Below are 22,078 nucleotides of genomic sequence, written 5' to 3' on the forward strand. Positions count from 1 at the left end.
AATTCTATTAATACATTTATTCCTGATTTTATTGTTTGATTTTCATGTAAGCAGACTATTTATTTATTTATTTATTTGTTTGTTTAAAAGAATTGGACTTTGGCTCTTATTTGCACTTATGCCCTGTCACCCAGGTAACAGTAGGTTCTTAAATGTCCTTTCAGGCAAATATGCTTCCTTTTTTCTTAAAAAAAAAAGATGGTGATACAGGAATGTTGTTAAACTTTAGCAAAATTCTTCTCTATAGTATGTTCATCAAAGACATTTTTCATCTGGTATGTCTTACTGATATCTACCTTCCTACTGGAAACATTTTGATTGACACTGTATGTTTATACGTTGAGAAAGCACAAGTGCCAGTGTCCTATCTTAATTTGCTTTTATTGCAGTAAATCTGGGTGTTTATTTGATATTGCCCAAACCTGGTTACCATATGCATGTGCAAACCTATTAAACATATGCTTTCATGAAAAGCCAGCCCTTTGCGGCATATGAGCCAGGCACCAAGTGTTTGCATTCTGCTGGCAGTTCTTTAGCCTTTTGATGTGGATGCACTGTGTATCACTTGTGCAGTGATGGCCCTCGAAGGGCCAGCCTTGTAGTACCCTCCATGTCTGTATGTCAGGAAAAATCACAGAATCGCAGAATGGTTGAGGTTGGAAGGGACCTCTGGAGATCATCTAGTCCAACCCCCCTGCTCAAGCAGGGTCACCTAGAGCACATTGCACAGGATCGCATCCAGGCAGGTTTTGAATATCTCCAGAGAAGGAGACTCCACAGCCTCTGTGGGCAACCTGTTCCAGTGCTCTGTCACCCTCACAGTGAAGAAGTTTTTTCTCATGTTCAGATGGAATTGTCTGTTTTTCAGTTTGTGCCCGTTGCCTCACGTCCTGTCGCTGGGCACCACTGAAAAGAGTCTGGTCCCATCCTCTCGACACCCTCCCTTCAGATACTTGTACACACCGATAAGATCCCCTCTCAGCCTTCTCTTCTCCAAGCTAAACAGGCCCAGCTCTCTCAGCCTTTCCTCATAAGAGAGATGCTCCAGTCCCCTAATCATCTTTGTAGCCCTATGCTGGAATTGCTCCAGTAGCTCCATGTCTCTCTTGTACTGGGGAGCCCAGCACTGGACACAGCACTCCAGATGTGGCCTCACCAAGGCTGAGAAGAGGGGGAGAATCACCTCCCTCGACCTGCTGGCAACACTCTTCCTGATGCACCCCAGGATGCCATAGGCCTTCTTGGCCACAAGGGCACATTGCTGGCTCATGCTTAACTTGGTGTCCACCAGCACTCCCAGGTCCTTCTCTGCAGAGCTGCTTTCCAGCAGGTCAACCCCCAACCTGTACTGGTGCATGGGGTTATTCCTCCCCAGGTGCAGGACCCTGCACTTGCCTTTGTTGAACTTCATGAGGTTCCTCTCTGCCCACCTCTCCAGCCTGTCCAGGTCTCTCTGAATGGCAGCACAGCCCTCTGGCGTATCAGCCACTCCTCCCAGTTTTGTATCATTGGCAAACTTGCTGAGGGTGCACTCTGTGCCTTCATCCAGGTCATTGATGAAGAAGTTGAACAAGACTGGACCCAGTACTGACCCCTGGGGGACACCGCTAGCTACAGGCCTCCAACTAGACTCTGCGCCGCTGATCACAACCCTCTGAGTTCTGCCGTTCAGGCAGTTCTCAATCCACCTCACTGTCCACTCATCTAACCCACACTTCCTGAGCTTGTCTATGAGGATGTTATGGGAGGCAGTGTCAAAAGCCTTGCTGAAGTCAAGGTAGACAACATCCACTGCTCTCCCCTCATCTACCCAGCCAGTCATTCCATCATAGAAGGCTATCAGGTTGGTTAAGCATGATTTCCCCTTGGTGAAGCCATGCTGACTACTCCTGATCACCTTCTTTTCCTCCACATGCTTGGAGATGGCTTCCAGGATGAGCTGCTCCATCACCTTTCCGGGGATGGAGGTGAGGCTGAGTGGCCTGTAGTTCCCTGGGTCCTCCTTCTTGCCCTTTTTGAAGACTGGGGTGACATTGGCTTTCTTCCAGTCTTCAGGCACCTCTCCTGTTCTCCATGACCTTTTAAAGACGATGGAGAGTGGCTTAGCAATAACGTCTGCCAGCTCCCTCAGCACTCATGGGTGCATCCCATCGGGGCCCATGGATTTGTGGGTGTCAAGTTTGCTTAAATGATCTCTAACCTGATCCTCCTTGACAAGGGAAAGTCTTCCTTTCTCCAGACTTTCTCTCTTGCCTCCAGGGTCTGGGGTTCCTGAGGGCTGGCCTGAGCAGTAAAGACTGAAGCAAAGGTGGCATTCAGTAACTCTGCCTTCTCTGCATCCTTCATCACCAGGGCACCCACCCCATTCAGCAATGGGCCCACATTTACCCTAGTCTTCCTTTTGCTACTCATGTATTTGAAGAAGCCCTTCTTGTTGTCCTTGACATCTCTTGCCAGATTTAATTCCAAACGGGCCTTAGCCTTCCTCGTTGCATCCCTGCATACTCTGACAATGTTCCTATATTCCTCCCAAGTGGCCTGTCCCCCTTTCCACATTCTGTATACTTCCTCCTTCTTTGAGTTTTGCCAGGAGCTCCTTGCTCGTCCACACAGGTCTCCTGCCCCCTTTGCTTGACTTCTCATTCATAGGGATGCACTGATCTTGAGCTTGGAGGAAGTGATGTTTGAATATTAACCAGCTCTCCTGGACCCCCCTTCCTTCTAGGGCCCTAACCCATGGGATTCCTCCAAGCAGATCCCTGAAGAGGCCATAGTTTGCTCTCCTGAAGTCCAGGGTTGCGATCCTACTCAGTGCTCTGCCTCCTCCTCACAGGATCCTGAACTGCACCATCTCATGGTCACTGAAGCCAAGGCAGCCCCCGACCTTCACATCTTCCACCAGTCCTTCTTTGTTTGTTAGTACGAGGTCCAGCAGCACACCTCTCCTCATTGGCTCCTCCACCACCTGTGTCAAGAAGTTGTCACCAATGCTCTGCAGGAACCTCCGGGACTGTTTGTGCCTAGCTGTGTTGTCTTTCCAGCAGATATCAGGGTGGCTGAAGTCCCCCATGAGAACCAGGGCCTGGGATCGTGAGGCTACTTCCAGCTGTCTGTAGAAGGCCTCATCGACTTCCTCTTCCTGATCAGGTGGCCTGTAGTAAACACCCACAACAGTGTCACCCATGCTAGCCTGCCCTTTACTCCTTACCCATAAGCTCTCGACTCGCTCTTCATCCACCCCTAGGCACAGCTCAATACATTCCAGTTGCTCTCTCACATCAAGAGCAACTCCACCACCTCGCCTTCCTGGCCTGTCTTTCCTAAAAAGCACGTAGCCATCCATGACAGCACTCCAGTCATGCGAGCTATCCCACCATGTCTCTGTAATGGCAATGAGATCATGGCCCTGCGACCGCACACAGATTTCTAGTTCTTCCTGATTATTCCCCATGCTGCGTGCATTGGTGTACAGGCATTTCAGGGAGGTGATCGAGCACGCAGGTTTCCCAGGAGGGGTGCAAGAGGATCCTCCATAGCCACATCCCATGCACACTTCCCTGGCTGCATGCACCTGTTGGAGGCATCCTGACTTGAGCTGTCTTTTGCCAACTACCCTGTCTCTATAACTCTCCCCTTCCCCCATCTTTCCTAGTTTAAAGCCCTCCTTACCAGCTTGGCCAACCTGTTGGCAAAGACACACGTGCCCCGCCTCGTGAGGTGGATCCCATCTCTCCCCAGCAGTAATTTCTTTCACGCAGTGTGGAAAATATTCATTGAGCTGCTTAAGCTATGTCAGCACTAAGTGCTGTGAGGCATAAAACGAGGAGTCCTGGTGACTTGTACAAAAGTGAAAATGTACAGCAATGTGGAGGCAGGCGGATGTGTGTACTTAGCGTGGCTTTTACGCTGTGCTGTGGCTTATGCCATTCTTCCGTGTGCTAATCACGCAAGTTAACGTTGCAGTGAAAACGTACAGACTGGGAGACCGCAGAACTGTTTCTGATTAGGGCTGACCATTGCTCATGGGCTGTGCTCAGTTCCTCCTCCAGAAAGCTGATAGTTCTTTCAGCAGGCAGTGGAAGTTGAGAATTGTAAGGAGAGAATTTCCTCAATTTCAGGAAGACTCAGTACTTGAGATCAGTGCAGTGTGTTTCTCAGAATGTCTCAACTAATAACAGCACTCTCTTAATTTGTGTTGAGGTATATGCTGAGGTTTAAAGTGATTCAGCCTACAGTTTGGTAACACTTATTTTAAAATGTACTTTCAAAGTAGTTGTGACTTCTTGGAGTCTTACTACTTATCTAAAATGCCATAGTTTAACTAGTTTTAGTAGTTTAACTGAACTGGCTTGACTGTTGAAATCATATATCACTTGATGCTTTTTTTTTCTAATTAAAGAAATCTGTTGACTTCTGAGATGTTGTTTTTTTAGTCAATGTAAGAAACTATTTTTGTTGACAGGTGACTTGGTGAAAAATGTGGTGACTTTAATATTTTCCTGTTTTAGGGCAGTAGTTCTTCAGAAAGAAACAAATCCTTAGGATCATCACGTTCAAAAAGGTTGGTTAAGAAAATAACAAAAAGTTATTTATTTCTTTTTCCATGAAACTATAACATAAGTCCATGCATCTCATGCCAGATACTTCTGGTATAGATTGGTATAAATCCATTGAGTTAACAGAGTTCTGTTAAAACAAATGAGCGCCTAATGGGATGTATAAAATTCAAACCATCCTTCATGGTCAAAGCTTGATTTTTTTTTTTTTTTTTTTTTTTTTAATTTTTTATTAACAAAGACAACAAGATTAGCCTCCGTCTCCTAACTGGACAAAGGTGCTTACACAATTGCTACTTCGCTCTTACTCTATGTACAGGCTTCTTCCAAAAACATAATTTAGGTCATATGGAAAAATGAGTTTGTGTGTGTTATTATTGGGAGACTGTAGAATCAAAATGTGCCAGTAAGTTGTTCTGTGCAGAAACTGCCATTTGCTGCATCTCTGTTTAATCCCTTTTTGTTCTATGATTAAAAGGTGTGGAATTAACTGTTTATCAGTTTGAATGCACAGAATACAGATTATTTGTGCCCTAAGTAACAGTAGATGTATTCTAGTAAAATTCCTTCTCAACTTTTGTTGTCAGCTGATACTACTTGGGTTATGTTCTTCATGATTTGCATGTTTTGTTTTGTTTTTAATCCTAGTATATTGTGTAGATAGGTGACCTCTTCTAAATGCATGATTTAACAGCTGCCTTCTTACTGCTCGTTGCTATGTCATGTATCTCTTTTTCAATACATGTTTCTGATTATTCTTTTATACTGTCTGCTGGATATTAAATAATACTCTTCATTCCCCTTTTCTGTTTGGTTTCATTCCATATTTACAAGTGTAGTTTCGTACTCGCTTTAAATTTCTCCCTTATCTTCTGAATTTGACTTCCTGCCAAACTATGTCCTTTCATTTACATCATTTTTGTAGTCTTATTTTTTGTTTCCTGTTTATCATTAAAGGTATTGTCACACGTATATTTATCATACTGTGCCTGCGATTGAGAAAAACAGCATCCTATGCTGACTTCCCTAGTTTATGTATTACCTTTATATTACTGAGAATTATGCTCAAAATTCATGATTTTTTTATGCTTTGACATAGTATTTTTTATTCACTTTACAGAGTTGAATTCTGAATTACTTCTCTATGAAATTCTGGCTGCTAGTCTTTGTATTCAATGGTCAGCAGTAGCTTTTTAATTTCTTACTGCATTTCCTTTATTTCCTTGCAAGTGTCTTTGCTGCCGAGCTACTTTTTGTCATTTACTAATATCTGTGTGTTCTCCTTGGGCTGCCTTGGAATGACATACAAAATTTCTGAGCAGGCATCTACTTGTGTTTTGTTCAGGCTCCTTTTCTAAAAGTATGACTTCCTGCATACCTTTTTAAAAAAAAAAACAAATCTTGTTTGGACACCCACCCCTACCCCCCTAAAAAAAACAAAACAACAAGCCTGTGAAACAAAAATCTTTTGCTAGTAAATCTTTTTGTTTCGGGTAGGAGGGTTGAGGGAGACAAACTGCTCCTAACAAGAAAATTACCTTACAACTTATTGTAATAACTCAGAGAATCCCACTTATAATCTCTTAAATTAATTAGAAAAAGAACATAGATTTCTCCATTTAGTATGGTGTTTTGCTTGCAAAGCACCAGGCTTACCTGTATTGCAGTATATAATATTTGTCACAGTATGGTCTTTTTCTGTCTATGCAGGAAACCTACAGTTGTAACAAAATATGTCGGATCAGATGATGAACAAATCTTAGATGAAACTGTAAATGAAGATATTTCAAATGAAAACTCAGAAAACGATGTTGATATGAAAAGCTTGCCTAAAGGTAGTTCATGTCTGTCTTTGTTTCTGAATTCAGCAAATTAGCCAACGTTATGATGCAGCATAAATAATTGACTAGAATGCACACGTATTAGTAAAATGCCTCTCTTAGGTTCTGTTGGCTTTTATATATAAGCATACACATGCGCACACACATTTAAGAGAAAAGCATATCTTCAAGTACCTTTAAGTTGGACCCAGCATACTTTAACCTGTGGGTCTGCCAAGATATGCTGATGGCTTAATTTCAAATGTGTATCGACACCTGTATTTTTGCAGAAATAAGACCAACATGAAACAGGGAAAATACTTTAATTCTACTCTTGCATAAAAGTCTCAAAATCCCTATGTCACTTCCAGGTCTTACTTATTTGTGTTTTTATTTATTTTTACTGTTCTGTCTTTGGAGGCTGTTAAAAAATTGGATCAACAAAAGCAAAACTAAATCTTGGGGGATGAGGGGGACAGGAGAAATGTCATTACTGAAATTATTTTTAAGTACAATTTTTAAAAGTTTAACACTATAAACCTGTATCCTGCTGTTCATCACTGTAGTGTGAGCTTGATTTAATCTCTGCCATTTTTTACCTTTGAAAGTGACAGGAAGATTTGGAGGAACTGCTGCTGTTCACTGTATGAGTATCAGTCCCTGTAGCAGTCCCCCTAAGGTTATTTTTTCAGAATGTTTGATTATTTCCAGTGTCCTCACAACAAAAGTATTAAAACTGAGTTCTAAGTGCGAAAGACAGTTTTTCATTCACATAATTCTGATTAGTGCTGTTCTTCGTTTAAATAAAAAATGTGAATTGCAGAATTTTGTAAAAGGAAGGAATAGGTTTTATTCTGTTGTGTTTTCATTCATTTCTTATTGAAATAAGGTGAAGAAGGTTGGGTAGAAGGGGTAAAAGACAGAGAGAGGAGTAGTTACTTCTAAGGCTTTTGAAAGCTTTAAGTTACCAAAAGAAAGTCCTTTAGTTGCAGTATAGCACTGCAAATTCTCAACAGTATGACAGTCCTGTTACGCATGGACCGCTTCTGGATATAGAGAGCAAAAATTGCTCCTCCTAGCCCAGTCAGTCTTTGGCTTCTGTTCTACAGCTGTGAGATGGAAATCGGTTTGAAGTGTGTGGTGTTTGCTTTTTGTCCTATGAACACCTGGTTGAGTTTTAGTCAACAGATTGCACTTTTTTTTTTTTTTTTTTTTTAAGATACTGTGTTGGCTTTTATTTGAACAGGACTCTTGCACTTCATTTGGATGTGTAATGGTTTCCAATTTTTAAATGAAATTATTCTAGGTACAGTGGTTGTACAGCCTGAGCCAGTGCTGAATGAAGACAAAGATGATTTTAAAGGGCCTGAATTTAGAAGCAGAAATACCGTTAAAATGAAACCTGAAGCTCCCAAAAAGCGTGGAGGTAAATACAATTTAAAACATTTATTAAAACGGGTTTAAATTGCTGCTTATGACCACATTTGGTACATCTAAAAATTGTTCATATTTCTAATGAATTATCCTAAAAATACCTCCACTCTTCTGGCTGTTTGTTCATTAAGGGTTCTAGCATGTTCAGATTAGCCTCCATTGCTGCCCCTGAAATGCAGCAGTGAAAGCTAAGATAAGTTCTCATTAAACTTCTTATTTTCGGTGGCTATAGGACGCATCATTAGGTACTCCATGTGGACCCTCCTTGCTTTGTATTCAGAACAGTTGATTGATTGCATTCAGGTGTTTTGCATATTCCTTTTTTAAGGAATTGTACTGGAACACTGCTGATACCAGAACATTCACTGACTCTCCAAGAAAACAATCAGGTTTTAGCGGGGACACATGTAGACATGCTATCAGTCAGTGAGCTGACAAGAAAGCTAAAACTCCCCAACAAAATCCAAAGGTTTTGTTAATTGCTGGGAAATCTCCTGCCAGTGGGCCCCTTCTAAGGGTTATCTGTGAAAACCCACTGTGCCAGCCAGTTACCTGTTGCCTCTGCTAAAACTGAGGAGAATATAGGTAGATGCTAGTGATAACATAAATTTCTCTCATATTTTTTTCAAAAAGAAAAGGGGGGCATGTATAAACCATCCAATAAGAAGACAGATTTTCTTTTCTAATCCTACTAGCAATATCTTAGTTCACACACCAACAGCAGTATCCAGGATAATCAGATGAATAAGCTCTTGTACTCTCTGTTCCTTCTTCCCTTGTATCCTTTGAGAGACTTATTTTCTATTAATGTCCTATTATAATTTTATATGTGCTATTTCTCCATCTGTGGTTGAAGAAGAATAAAACATGACTGTGAGGAAATGTGCTTGTGCATACGTATAAGCTCATGTATGTTGTTAATCATGTTTTGATCATTGATGTTTTCTCTAAATTACCAATCTTTAAGTTAGTTCAGTTATATTATCGGAAGAGACTGTTCATCTTATAGGAATCTCTTTTCTATATGTGTTTATAGCAAATAATTCTGCAGCAGTTCTAGCTGAAATCTTCAGGGATATAATGTTAAAAATAGCTTAAGCTAGGACTGTTCTACTTAAGATTCTCGGGCTGTGTGTGCATGCCCAGGACAATTCATATAACCTTCACTACCAGCTTCCTCTTCTCCCCTCACTTCTAGGAGATGTGAGGCCCCTTCTTTGTGTATCTGGACTGGTTACTCATGTACTGGTGCCTCACACAGGATAATAGTTGTGGAAGGAACATCAAGAACTTGTGTAGTCCATCCCTTTCCCCAGGGCGAGCTCAGTTATATCTGTGTCATCACTGATAATTTTTGTTGGACCTGTTTTTAAAGATGACCAGTACATGTGTTAAGCCCCTGTCTACTTTCAAGGAAGAGGAGTAGATACCACTTGCTCCATTTCTAGACCAGGAAAGGTAGCCACGAGAGGATCATGACTGCAGTCCTCCTCTAGAACAGCTGGATTAGGAATATATCTGAGCAGTTTTGGTTTGTGACATATGTACATAAAAGATGGTGCAGATCCCAGTTTATTCTACTCCCCACAGTCAAAAGGTCTCATTAAATGAAGTGGCAATTAGCTTTCTCTTGCCACTGGAGTGAGGTGCATGGCCTGTGCACATGGAAAGTTAAGCACTACTGTTTTAAGCAGGTGAGCCTGTAGAATCCCAATGACTCGAGATCCTGAATAATAAAAAAAATTGCTAGTCCATCTTATTCTTTGCAGATTGTATCTTCACATTTTCATTATTAGTTACATGGCCTGTTTACATATATTAGAAATATTAATAGTAATAGAATTCTTCTGCCTTTCTAGCATCGATATGTTCTTATCCAAGACTATAAAAGGCATCGTGTCAGTGTTCCAAGTTGCGTCTGCAAAATGGTTATGGACTTATTTTTGCTAATGATCTTATAGTTAGAAATATTTTTCAAATAAGTATTTTCTCAATATTAATGAATTAGCAATTATTTATTTTTTTCAACCGTTGTCATTTGTAGTGATGATAACATGGTTTACAAAAGTTCACGTCATAAATGATCCTCTTTTCCTAGTTAGTTTACATCATAGCTTATCTTTTCCTCAGCTTGCAGGTTTTAGGAAGTAGGCAGTAGTGCTTCCCCTCAAAGTTGCAGAGAAAGCAGAAGTGGCTTGGGACTTAACAGTAAACAGCCTAGTCTCCCTCAGTTTGCTGTTACCTTTTGTGATTCTTATATCTGTTAAAAGACTGTGATGCTTGACAAAGTCTGTCTAGACTTCTGTGGTGTTTGGTATAAGAGAAGGAGGTACTCTTTTCCCATTAGTAAAATATGATGGATGCATTTATTCAGCAGCATTGGGAACAGAAGTGTTTGAGCGGGTTTTTGAGGTCTTAGGGGGCGCTTTGCAAGTCTGTGAACTCTATTACATGGAAATATGCATGCAAGGGAGTTGAACACAAAAAACTTGGCACTCAAGATTTCCGATTCCAGTGAGATCTGATATTGGTTGTCCTCACTGGCCTGTAATCTCGCTGAAATTTATGCTTCAGTAGCAAAACTGTTGGTTTTTGCTAATAGCAATGTTGTTGTGTTGTGTTTTGAGAAAGTTCACTTGGTTTCTTAACGTTGTGGTGTTGGTGCTTGATTCTAATTGTGTGTGTGGTGGTTTGATGTTTTTTGTTTTGTTTTGTTTTTTTACATAGTCTGTACTCAAACCCTTACCCTGCTGAGTTAATTTTCTTATAGTACTGCACATGAAAGCAAAGGACAAGTAGCAGTCCAGTGATCTCATATCAAGCCTCTATCTGCTTGATACCAAATTAAATTTTTGTAAGGCTGTTTGGATGAGCTTCTCAAACAATTTTCTTTTTTCTTGGAAGCATTGCTGCTGATGAAAGGAAAACAGACATGTAGTATTAATTAATGAGCTAAACAACGTGGCAGATAGCAAGCCTTCCAGCCCCAAGCTCACCACCTTCTGGAGTGAATTGGGGGACTGACATCAAAGCGATGCTTTCTTGACCCAAGTACTAATGTAGATACAGCATCTGAGTCTTATGCAAAACTGTGTGGAGCAATCAGCAAGATAGTGATAACTCATGTGCTATAGGAAAATTGCAGTTTCAAGCAGAAGAACATAAAGAAGGAAACAAAGTGAATAAGGATTTTTCAGACAATGTTCAGTAGAATAGCCTGGTGGTCCTGTACTGTGACAGAAGTCATAACTCTTTCAGTTGTGTGTTTTATAAGGATTTTATGTATCTTCAGTCATGGTTTCCCATATTTTTCTTTGTGAAACTAAAACTATGTGAAACAAGTGGCATAATAAAAACATTATTTAAAACAAAGATTAAATGAGGAAGGTTGTACAGAATATCAGGGCTGCTTTGAAACATTTTTAGTAGTCACTCACATATTCAGATGTGTCCTCAGGTAGTGACCAGTTAGACCAAGATTATAGATTTCTCAAAGGAGTAAAATTTTAGCTTGGCCCCAAGTGGAGAACAGAAATTAGAGAAAAATTCTTTCAGTCTTTAAATGGTGAGTGGTTATAGAAAGTTGTCTCTAATGCTGGGTGGTGGAAAAGTAAAGGCATATGGAAAAGCCTGACAAGCCAAAAAGTACTGTAAGAAAATGAAGTAGGTATATACAGATTTCTTAAAAAAAAAAAAAAAAAAAAAAAAATTAATGTGTGGTTTATAATCCTCTCTATAGAGGAAGGACTACATGGAATTGTAAGCTGTACAGCTTGTGGGCAACAAGTGAACCATTTTCAAAAGGATTCAATCTATAGACATCCTACACTGAAAGTTCTTATTTGTAAGGTATGTGGTAAACAGTTCTATAGTTTGTACTGTTTGTTTCTGTTTTTGTTTGAAATGTCATGTTAGTGGATTTGGGTGGATTTTTTGTGGGACTAGTTCTTGTTTTTTAGCCAATAAACTTTTCAGTCATTGTTTGTTACAGTTAAGGAGATAGCAGAAAAAAGAAAAGGCAAATCAAACTTTAAAAGTTTATATGCCCACTTTTGTACACCCCAGTTGTTCAGTTCACTGTGGTTTCTTTGAAATTATTTTTAGAGTATTAAGACTAATCTTGCTGAATTTTTTATGTTAAATGAATTTGTCTGAAACGGTTCTGCCTACTTGTATTATAAGAACAGCTTCAATTTTGGATGTTCTGGTGAAGCACTGTGTGTAAAACATCAGAATAAGCAGCAGAAAGTTAGCCTCAAAGCCATCTCAGTTTCACCTGTGTGCAGCTGCTGGACTGTTTTAATTTATGGCAGCCTCTGTAATGATGACCTGGTCCATGGCCCAAAATGAACATCTGGGTCTTGGAACCATGCAGTTCATGGTGGCTTCAGTTGGCCCTATATTGTCTGCTGTGGAGGAGATGGGGAACAGGTGAAGAAGAAACTAATCCTACCTCCTTCTGTGGAGACCTCTTCAAATTTTCAAAGAGGTATATAAATCTGTGTTGCAGTAAACATTTAGCATTCCACTTTCCTTCGCTCCCTCCCCTCACCTCCCAAATCCCAATTAATGTTGAATATTTAGGTGTCCTACTGAATCAGACATGTCCATCTAATGTAATATTCTGGCTTATTTCTTTTATTTGTTTTGGCTTGTTTCTTTTATAAAACATGCTGTATAAGCTTTTGAAAAATTAGCTCACAAGAAAATTGTTCCCGATCTCTGTTAAGAGTCCTAACTCTTGTTCCAAAACTTTAAAGCCCTTAACATGTAACACTATATTCTTGTGGTACATGCAAGTACCCGATTCATTTTTGAAACTAGTTAGGCTGTTGGGTTCAGTAACACATTTTGACTGTGAGCTCTGCTAGGTAATTATAGCACATGTTGTTTCTCATAAAATTTTCTGTATTTTTATTTAATTGAACATGGCCTTCTGTTAATGTGCGAAAGGGGAACGGAAGTTCCTGACCTGCGTACTCTATTCTTTCCATTATTTTTTCTGCCAATTTCTCTTATTTTTCTCCTACTTAGGTAAACAGCCCCAGACTTTTCCGTCTCTGTTCAAAAGCTGCTTTTGCTTGACTCTGAATGTTCTGTTGACAGTCTGAACATGTTTTTACTGTATCTTTCTTTTTTCCTTCTTTTTTTTTTCTTTTTTTTTGAGATTGGTTGAACAGGTATTGAACTTTCTATTCCAGTTGAAGGGGCATCATCATTTTAAATTCAGGTGCTGAAGTCTCTTCTGGATTCTGAATTCCCTGGGTATAATGGCAGAATTTAGTTAATGGCTTATATTTAATCCTTACTCAAAGTAGAACTTCAAGTCAAGGAGAACTTTCTTTACTAACAACTGGAAAAAATCTTCAAAATTTGGTTTAAAGAATTCAGTAACTGAAGCCACTGCTACTACCTGAGTTGCATGTATTGTTTTTCTTACCATGTTACCCATTTTTCAATGAAACTGCTGGATCTGCACCTGGAAATTGAAGCTTTGGAGGTTAAAATCAGGATAGATATCGAAGAAGTTTTTATTTAAAATCTTATGGGATCAACTGCTAACATAAAAAGCATGCAGTTGAAAATTGTAATTTATGTAGTATTAATCATGTCGGTGAAGCTATGTAGTTCTGTTTTTTTACTGTGGTATTGATTTTCCTAGAAAGTAGATAGAAATAAGTTTTCTAGACATGAAGAAAAACATTCAGTTTGGATGTTCTAAAATGTAAAAATATGTCACCATCAAACGAAAGCCTATTTAATTTTCAAGTCAATCTTGAGTAATCTAAATAAGTCATGGTTTAGGGTCTGTTGTATCTATGGAAAATGTTTTTTTAGATTCATCATGAACATAAAATGGTTAGAATGCTGAAAACCTCTCAGCCGCTCTTTGTAATAGCCCACTTCTAATACGTGTAGAAATTATATGAATTACTAAATTTCAGGTGAGATTTTAATGAAAAATTCTTTGTTCTATTACTTTATTTACAGACTTGCTACAAATATTACATGAGTGATGACATTAGTCGTGATTCAGATGGAATGGATGAACAGTGTAGGTAAGTATATAAAGTCTGTATTAACACTCAGAGCAGTTCTGTTTTTTTTTTTTTTCCTAGCAGTAATAAAATTATTAATGAATAAAAATCAGTACTAAAGAGCCTAATCAGCAATCATTTCTTACCAAGAAATGCTCAACCCCAGGGTTACGTAAATATTTCATTCTTGGAAACATGTATTAAAGAAATCCAGTAATAAACATGTTTTAAACTAAATAGCCTGCCACCTTACAAATACTTTAATTTAAAGCTGGTGGGCCACAGAATCTTACTTTTCTGGATACAGCTCCCAGTTTTGAAAGACTAAGGTACTTCTCTGTCCTTATGTCAAATAAATAAATATGCAGTCCAGCCAAAATTGTGCAGTTTATACTGCCTGTGAGATTGCTCCTTCCACTCTTTAGGTCTTGATCAAAGATTTTATGATCTGGACATACATCAGAACATAAAAATTTTTGCTTGCCTGCAGTAGCAACATATGCATTAAGGCTGCAAAGACTTGAGCTGATTGTATTGCTCTAAAACAAAAGACTTGCTCTCTTTTTTTAATTTTCAGAAGGAACAGGGAAAACTAAATTTAATTATTTTTTCTCTTATTTATGCTGCTATATGAAGACTGGGCAACAGTAGTTAGAATGGAGATAAAATTGGTGCTGGACTTCTATTTGGATATTGCTAGCCTTTTCAACCTTCTGAACTGTTAATTTGACACCTTAATTTTCTGACTTTCCAATTCAGTGGGCGCTTTTCAGTAATGTTTTTAATAGTGTTTTCAATTGATGGATATCTGTTTACCATCTTAATTTTTAAAATGCAAATTCTTCATGTTCAACAGTGAAAAGTGTATAAACTTCTGATATTTTTTCACCTCATTTATATGGAGATAATTTTATATTTTTTATGTCTCATTTCAGATGGTGTGCTGAAGGTGGAAATTTAATTTGCTGTGACTTCTGCCATAACGCCTTCTGTAAAAAGTGCATTTTGCGCAATCTGGGTCGAAAAGAGCTGTCAACCATACTGGATGAAAATAGCCAGTGGCACTGCTATATTTGCCATCCAGAACCTTTGTTGGACTTGGTCACCGCATGTGACAGCGTCTTTGAAAATTTAGAACAGTTACTGCAACAAAACAAAAAAAAGATCAGAGTTGAAAGTGAAAAAAGTAAAATATATGACCATACACTCAAATTTTCTCCAAAGAGAAATAATTCAAATTGTAATGGTGAAGAAAAAAAACTAGATGAATCGTATTCTGGTTCATTAACATACTCTTATAAAGCACTAATGGTGCCAAAAGACATGCTTAAAAAAACAAAAAAGCTGGTCGAGACTACAGCAAATATGAATGCTAGCTTTGTAAGCTTTTTGAAAAAGGCTGCAGAAAATTTAGACATAAGCCCAACCGTGCAGCTTCGTCAGCTAAAAGCTTTTAAATCTGTGTTGGGTGACATCAAAAAAGCTCATCTGGCACTAGAAGAAGGTCTGAACCTGGAGATTCAAGCGCTGGATGTTAAAATCAAAGAGAAAAGTACCAAAGAGAAAAAAAACGATCTTAAATCTGAAAAAAATGAGGTGAAAAAAGATGAAGGGAAGGAACACGTGGAGTTAAAAGAGGAGGACGTTGTAAAGGCAGAGAAAAAAGTTGTGTCAGAACAGCCTGACAATGAGCCCATGGATCAAAGTGTTCCAACAAGGGAACGAACAGACAACAAGCGTACTACTGGTGAAGATAAAAGGTCTGGCACAAATGAAGAACCTCAGTATGAACCTAATAGTACAGAGGCTTTAGACATGGATATAGTATCTGTTCCCTCATCAGTTCCTGAAGATATTTTTGAGACTCTAGAATCTGCTATGGAAGTTCAGACTACATCAGATGAGCAAGGCAATGGAAATACAGCAACAGATCAGGAGACTCTAAATTCAAACATAAAATTGAACACTCCTTTGAAAGATACCAAAGGTGGAACTAAGTTAAAAGCATCAGCTAAAGGAACGAAGGAATTGATTGTAAAATTGACTCCTGTTTCCCTTTCTGAGTCTACAGTTAAAGCGGAAGATCAAGACAGCAATCCAGAAAAGGCAGATAAGGATGTTCGTGTAATACCTAGAGCCGAAAACTGTGATTCTGTAAAACAAAATCATAATGCTGTCAATGAACGTTCCACAGAAAAAGAAACTGTCTCACCTGTAGAGGAATCTGATCTCAGGAGATCCCCGCGTGTGAAGACCACACCTCTGAGGCGCCAAACAGACATTAATCCTTTAACATCAAATTCAGAAGAAGACAGCAATGACACATGTAATGAAAAACGTAAGAGGAAATCATCAAAACAACCAAGGGGGAAAAAAGATAAAAGAAATTCTTCTGACAGTACTATTGATAGTCCTAGTCCAAATAAACTTTCTAAATCAAAAAAGCCAGATGTATTAGATCACAGCTCAGATTCTGATGAGATGCCAGCTGTTCTTAAAGAGGTAGCTATGATGAGTCACAGTTCTTCAGATATCGATAGCAATAGCGAAGCACCAACAAATGTTCACAAGACTTTAAATGTTTTAAAGAAACAGCCAGTAAAGGATGAAAATGGAAAACGAAAAAGAAAAAGTTCTAGTTCTGGTTCGGATTTAGATGCTAAAAGAGGCAAATCAGCTAAAAGCCCTGCTTCTGCAAAAAAGAAACGACAAAATTATTCAGATTCTTCAAATTATGATTCTGAGTTAGAAAAAGAAATAAAAAATTTGAGTAAAATTGAGTCTGCGAAAAAAGCCAAGAAAAAATACTCAAGAAAAGAAGATAGTTATGACTCCTCTGAAGAAGAACAAAGAAAAAAAGTAATTAGTAAGAGAAAAATAAACTTGAAGAAGCAAAGAGGTAAATCTTCTGAAGATGATGATGCTGAGAAGTCATCCCTGGAGAAGGAGGAGATAAATCATTCTTCTGAAGATAAAAAGATTAGTAAGGGGTCAGCTGTTAAGGAAAGGATAAACAGAGACTTAAAAGAAAAAAATGTAAAGGGAAAGCAGGATGAGTCTTCTGATGCTGAGAAGTCTTTACTGGAGAAAGAGGAGAGTTGTCCTTCTAAAGGTGTAAAGCCAACTGAAGTTAAGAAAAACAAGGATTTGAAAAAGAAAAAAGCACAAGAAGATGATTCTTTAGAGAGTACTGAGAAATCTGCAAAGAAAGAACACAGTTTTGATTCTTCAAAAGAAAAATTGAAGAATAAAAAAGCTGAAAGCAAAGAGAAGAAATCTGAAAACTTGAAAAGTTACAAGAAAGAACAAGATGATTCCTCTTCTGATGTTGAAAAGTCATCCCCAGAGAAAGGAAGTTGCAATTCTTCTGAAAATGATAAAACTAAAAATGAAACTATGGTTAAAGAAAAGAAAAGGAGGAATTTGAGAGAGAGAATATCTAAAAGAGTGCATATTGATTTATCCTCTGATGCTGAGAAGTCTCCTCTGAAAGAGGAGAGTTCTTCTGAAGATGCTGTGCAGAATAAAAAACAAACTGAAGCTAAAGAAAAGAAAAGAATAAGTCACAAAAAGAAAATTTCCAAGAAAGAGCAGAATGACTCATTGTCCTCTTCTGATGAGGAGTCTTACGAAGACAAAAAAAAGATTAAAAGAGGGGCAGCAAAAGAAAGTAAAAGGGGTAACTTAAAAGAGAAAAAGAAAGTGTCCAGAAAGCAGAAGGTTGTTGTCACTTCCTCTTCCTCATCTGATAAGGAAGAAAATGATGATCAGAATTCAACAGGTGATGGAAGCAGTGATGAGCAGAAAATTATGCCAGTGACTGAGAATTTAGTGCTGTCTGCTGGTGCAGGATTTTGTCAGTCGTCAGGTGTGCAAAAGATTTTCATCTACACTTTGATTAACATACTAGTAGAGGAAACTTGTAAGATTTTGATAGCATTTAATAGTCTAGAAGTGAAAATATCCATAAGGTGAAAAATATACATTAAAAAATCTGCAGCCAGGTAGTTTGTCTGATAAGGATTTGGAAGCACGCGTTTCAACTTAATTTGCAAATTATGATTTCTAGAAAAAAGGATGTTATTGTAAATGGAGAAAACTGTAGTCATAGTCTGCGATTCCAGCCAGTAGTAGTAGGGGGTCTCGTAAACTCAAATCATGTTTCTAGGTCATGTTCAGGCAGCAGGGATGACTTTGAAGACTTGTGGCATTACCATATGGTTTGCTGACACTTAGCTACTGTGCTGTGTGTGTACATTTTAAAAATCAAGTAGATCATCTTTGTGCCTCAGGAGACCCCAACAGAACAGCTGGTATCACTTAACAAGTGTCTGTCATCGCTTAAGATTTTCTTAGGAGGTATCATAGTAATAATTATTCTTGCTAACATAGAAGTACTACTTCATCAATGCTTGATGTATTATATCTCTAGGAAATAATAATAAAAAACAACAGAAAACTGCTTGATTAGAAAGCCTGCTTTTACAGGACTTGGAAGGGTAGTTTTCACATTACATGGGCACTATGGATGTTTTTAAGAAAATAATTTTCAACTAGAAAAAAAGAAATGTATTTGCTGTTTTGATTACTGTGAGAAGGAAAATTACTTCCTATTTGTTCATTTCTGTCGATGTTTCACAGTACTTTCTGTACTTGATTTTACTGTAAATTGTTTGCTCCGATACTTCCACCTAGTTTGTGATGCTGCAACTAAACAAAAAACAAATAAAACAGCAGTATGTTTATGGAGATAGCAGAAGGAACATAGGTGCATTTTGGCTTTCTCAAAAAAACACTTGTAAGCATACACTTGCAGTATCACGTTTAAGTGCAAAATTGCATTATTTAGTGAGAACAGTAATTTTTAAAAATCAGATTTTAAATTTTATTTAGCAATGTCATGTTTCTCCTTTTTACTACCAACCTGAGACCAACCAGATTCTTCCCCAAGTTCTGCTGCAGTTCAGTTTCTGGGGAGTTCTTAAACTTTGCATCTGCAAGGATTCCTTTTCACAGGTGCTACCCTTGTCTTTGGATTTAGCGCCCTGTAAGAAAGCAAAGTTTTATTAATGGTATTTTGCATCGTTGTAGAGTAACAGTTGGAAGATAAGTTCCTTATTCTGCCCCAGAATACCTTTGTTTGCTTATTGAGGCCCTCTGATGAAGTAAGTTTATTTGAGTCTCTGTGCATGTAATGTTAGGATTTTTAGGATTTTTGCTCAACTGGTAAGCCACTGGAAGCATATTTCCCCAAAGATGCCACTACTGAGGGAGATGGAAAATAATCAACTCTGCATAGTAATGAACTGACATCTTTCTTGTGGTAAATGCTGCATCTGTTAAAACGTGCCCCATAGATAGACAGTTATACTCAGGGGCAGTAACCCATCTGCAACTGTCTTGAGCCTCCCTGGATCTTCAAAGAAAAATATTCTAAAAATAGAAAGTTCTCATGTACAGTGTATGTCCATAGACTAGGTATTGAAATGGCCCAGGGGGCACAAGTTGGTAGTAATGTAACAGAAGTTGTCTGAGGCATTGCTGGCAATTAAGTTTTATTTGCGGGTCACAAGTTGAAAGATTTGATAATTATTGGATGGGAGGGTGGGGAACAGTGTCCAAATGGGAAAAATGAGATGATGGAGTTGGGATGACTGACAACAGAGTTAGACTGAGAGCGAACTGCATTCAGTCAGCCTGGGAAGAAAAGGCTAAAGATGGGGACTCCAGTTGCTGCCTTCCAGCTGCCTAGTGAATGGTTATAGAGAAGGCAGAGCCAGATGCTCGAAGGTGCACTGCAAAGGGTTGAGAGGCCACGGACACCAGTGTGGCCAGGAAAATTCAGGTTGGTACTAGAAGATTTTTACATTGAGGATGGTCAATGCCTGAAACAGGTTGCCAGTCAAGTTTTGGAATCTCCAGCCTTGGAGATAATCAAAACTTGACTGGAGCAGGCCCCAAGAAATCTGATCTCCAAAGTCAGCTCTGCTTGGAGCAGAGATTCGAACTAGGTGATGTCCAGGGGTACCTTCCTATCTGAGTTATTGTATGTTTTTTATGAGAATAAACTGTAATGAGTTATTTTAAAAGGAGGCAAATTTTCCCTTTGTCTTCAGTTTACCTGTGTTTTAATAGGTAAATAAAGGAATATTTTTCTGTGTTTGAACAAGCTCTGTAGGTAGATGATTGACTTCGAATCTCTTTTAACCAACAGGATACTTTATTTATCTAAGCCTAAGAGGGAGAGACTTTCTGTGATCACCTCTAATCACCATCACACAATGCTGTCAGACATCTAGTTAGTGTTAATTCCAGGACAAGTATATGTTAAAACAACTTGGAGCAAACCTGTTCCAGCCTAATCTTGGTCCACTCTCCACAGGTAGAAAATAAGCAGTAGAAATCATGAATGAGAGGACCTCAGTTCATCAGGATTTTGAGGTGTCTTTCCCTAAACTTAATATACTCCCTAGCAGATTTGACTTGTTTACGTTTGAGTCAGAGAAAAGAGGAAGGCAAGGCGGAAGGCCTGGGAGTGTGCTGGACATGAGGTGCTGTCTGAGTTCCCCTCAGTTCAGCCAGGGGAGTGCAGAGGATTTAAAGGCAGGTGTCACACTGCGCTGTTCTTGCTCTGTTAGGCGCTGCATGCCGTGGCCCGTGCTGTTGGGTTTGGTGTGTTTTCTATATGAGACAGTATGCCTGTTGTACAGCTGAATTTTGACATTTGCTTTAAGGATAGCAAGTGTAGTTTTCAGAATGTAAGTCTTCATACACATGCAGCAAATATACATATGTTGTCCTTGATACTCTGAAAACAAAAATAAGCAAAGAGAAGAAATTTGTTGTTCTGAAGTACTTCTTAATGGAAGCAGGGCAGCTCAGAGGTTTGGAAAATGTTGCTGCATTATATTTGTTTGGGCCTTCTTTTCAACTTGCACAAATTCAGTGGCAGAACTTCTGAAAGGAGTAATGAAATGGCTACTAACTTCTTACAATTCAGAAATGAAGTTCCCTGAATGGAGTATGCAGTCTTTACCTGTTTCAGTGTAAAAAATGAATTTTATTGTATATAATAGAAAGAACAAATTGCAAGTTATGTATAGTAACAAGAATAATGTGGACAAAACTGCTGCTTGAAAAATTGTGTATTTTTATTAATAAGAAGCATTTATTTCTATCCATTAAGATAGTAACTGCCTTTTTTGTTTGTTAGTGGAAAAAGTAGTGGTATTACCAAAGTATTTTTACATGGGGTTTCTGATGGAGACAACAGTTCATATGCCTTGTTTGTTTATTGCTGGTTTTACATGTATCAAGTGTTCTTTTTTTTGTTTTTGTTTTTTTTCTCCTTCCTCCCTTAGGAGATGAGGGAGAGACTAAGTCAAGGGCTGTTCCAGCGGAGGAGGAGGAAGATGATGATGATGACGATCCTGAGAATAGGTATGATTCCATCCGTAAGGACTTAAAAAAGATTATAACACACCCTAGGCGTGGGCGCAAACCGGCGCAACAGAAGAGCAAGCAGGTTGTAAAAACCAGGACTGCCTGCCTTGTAAAGACTCGCTCACAGGCTTCCCGCAAGTTTGAACATGGGGCCAGAAAACAGAGGCCAAAATCCAGAAATGCAAAGAAAGTGTTTAGAAGTGTTAACTAACACACCTTGCGTAGGGTGTGTTATAAATGCACTGCAGCACTGTCCATTTTATGTTCCCATTGAACATGTGGGTTTTGTGACAAGTTTTTTACTCAGTCAGGTAAAAACTTACTTTTGATAAATGTGAATTTCAAATAGTTATATGAATAGAAGGTAAAAATTTGCATCTGTGCAATATGCAGTGCTAAAATCTCTATGGATTGAACTTGGTTATTACTGTTACATAATTTGCTTTTTTTAACTCAATCTCAATAAAGAGAAAACACAATGTGTAGAAAACAGTATTAGAGACATTTCCAACTGTTAATTAAACTGAGTTTTAATCCATTAATGAATACCTGAAGTCACTTATGTGATAGCTAAGGCCGTGATTCTACAAGCACTGCGCATAGGCTCAACTGGTATCAAGGAGACTAATTATACATTACATTTTAAGTCTTTGCATAGATATTTTCAGAATTGTGGCCTAAATGTATTGCTTGGGTTTCAAGTTCAATAAAAATGAATCTATGTAAGATATAGTTAGTTCATTAAGACATGTCATAATTTAACCAGTACCATTGTAGTCATTGAAAT

General features: G+C 38.5%; 1 protein-coding gene across 9 annotated transcripts in view; it reads left to right on the forward strand.

Annotated features, from left to right (window-relative positions):
- Nucleotides 1-22,078, forward strand: part of ATRX (ATRX chromatin remodeler) — a 94,965-nt gene that overhangs the window by 14,037 nt on the left and 58,850 nt on the right. For 7 of the 9 annotated variants that reach the window (XR_010885576.1, XR_010885577.1, XR_010885578.1 and 4 more), the window contains 7 exons: nt 4,509-4,561; nt 6,267-6,391; nt 7,683-7,802; nt 11,550-11,659; nt 13,802-13,869; nt 14,784-17,716; nt 21,210-21,288. Coding sequence is in view for 6 of the 9 variants with exons in the window: in XM_067304335.1 (XP_067160436.1) it covers nt 4,509-4,561; nt 6,267-6,391; nt 7,683-7,802; nt 11,550-11,659; nt 13,802-13,869; nt 14,784-17,716; nt 21,210-21,288 (3,488 nt within the window). In the remaining 3 variants the exon portion in view is untranslated. Of the gene's footprint in view, nt 1-4,508; nt 4,562-6,266; nt 6,392-7,682; nt 7,803-11,549; nt 11,660-13,801; nt 13,870-14,783; nt 17,717-21,209; nt 21,289-22,078 lie in introns of those variants that run through there. The other 2 variants (XM_067304336.1, XM_067304339.1) reach the window with 2 other exon arrangements.

This window comes from Apteryx mantelli, chromosome 13 (assembly GCF_036417845.1).
Source record: "Apteryx mantelli isolate bAptMan1 chromosome 13, bAptMan1.hap1, whole genome shotgun sequence".
Lineage (NCBI taxonomy): Eukaryota > Metazoa > Chordata > Aves > Apterygiformes > Apterygidae > Apteryx > Apteryx mantelli.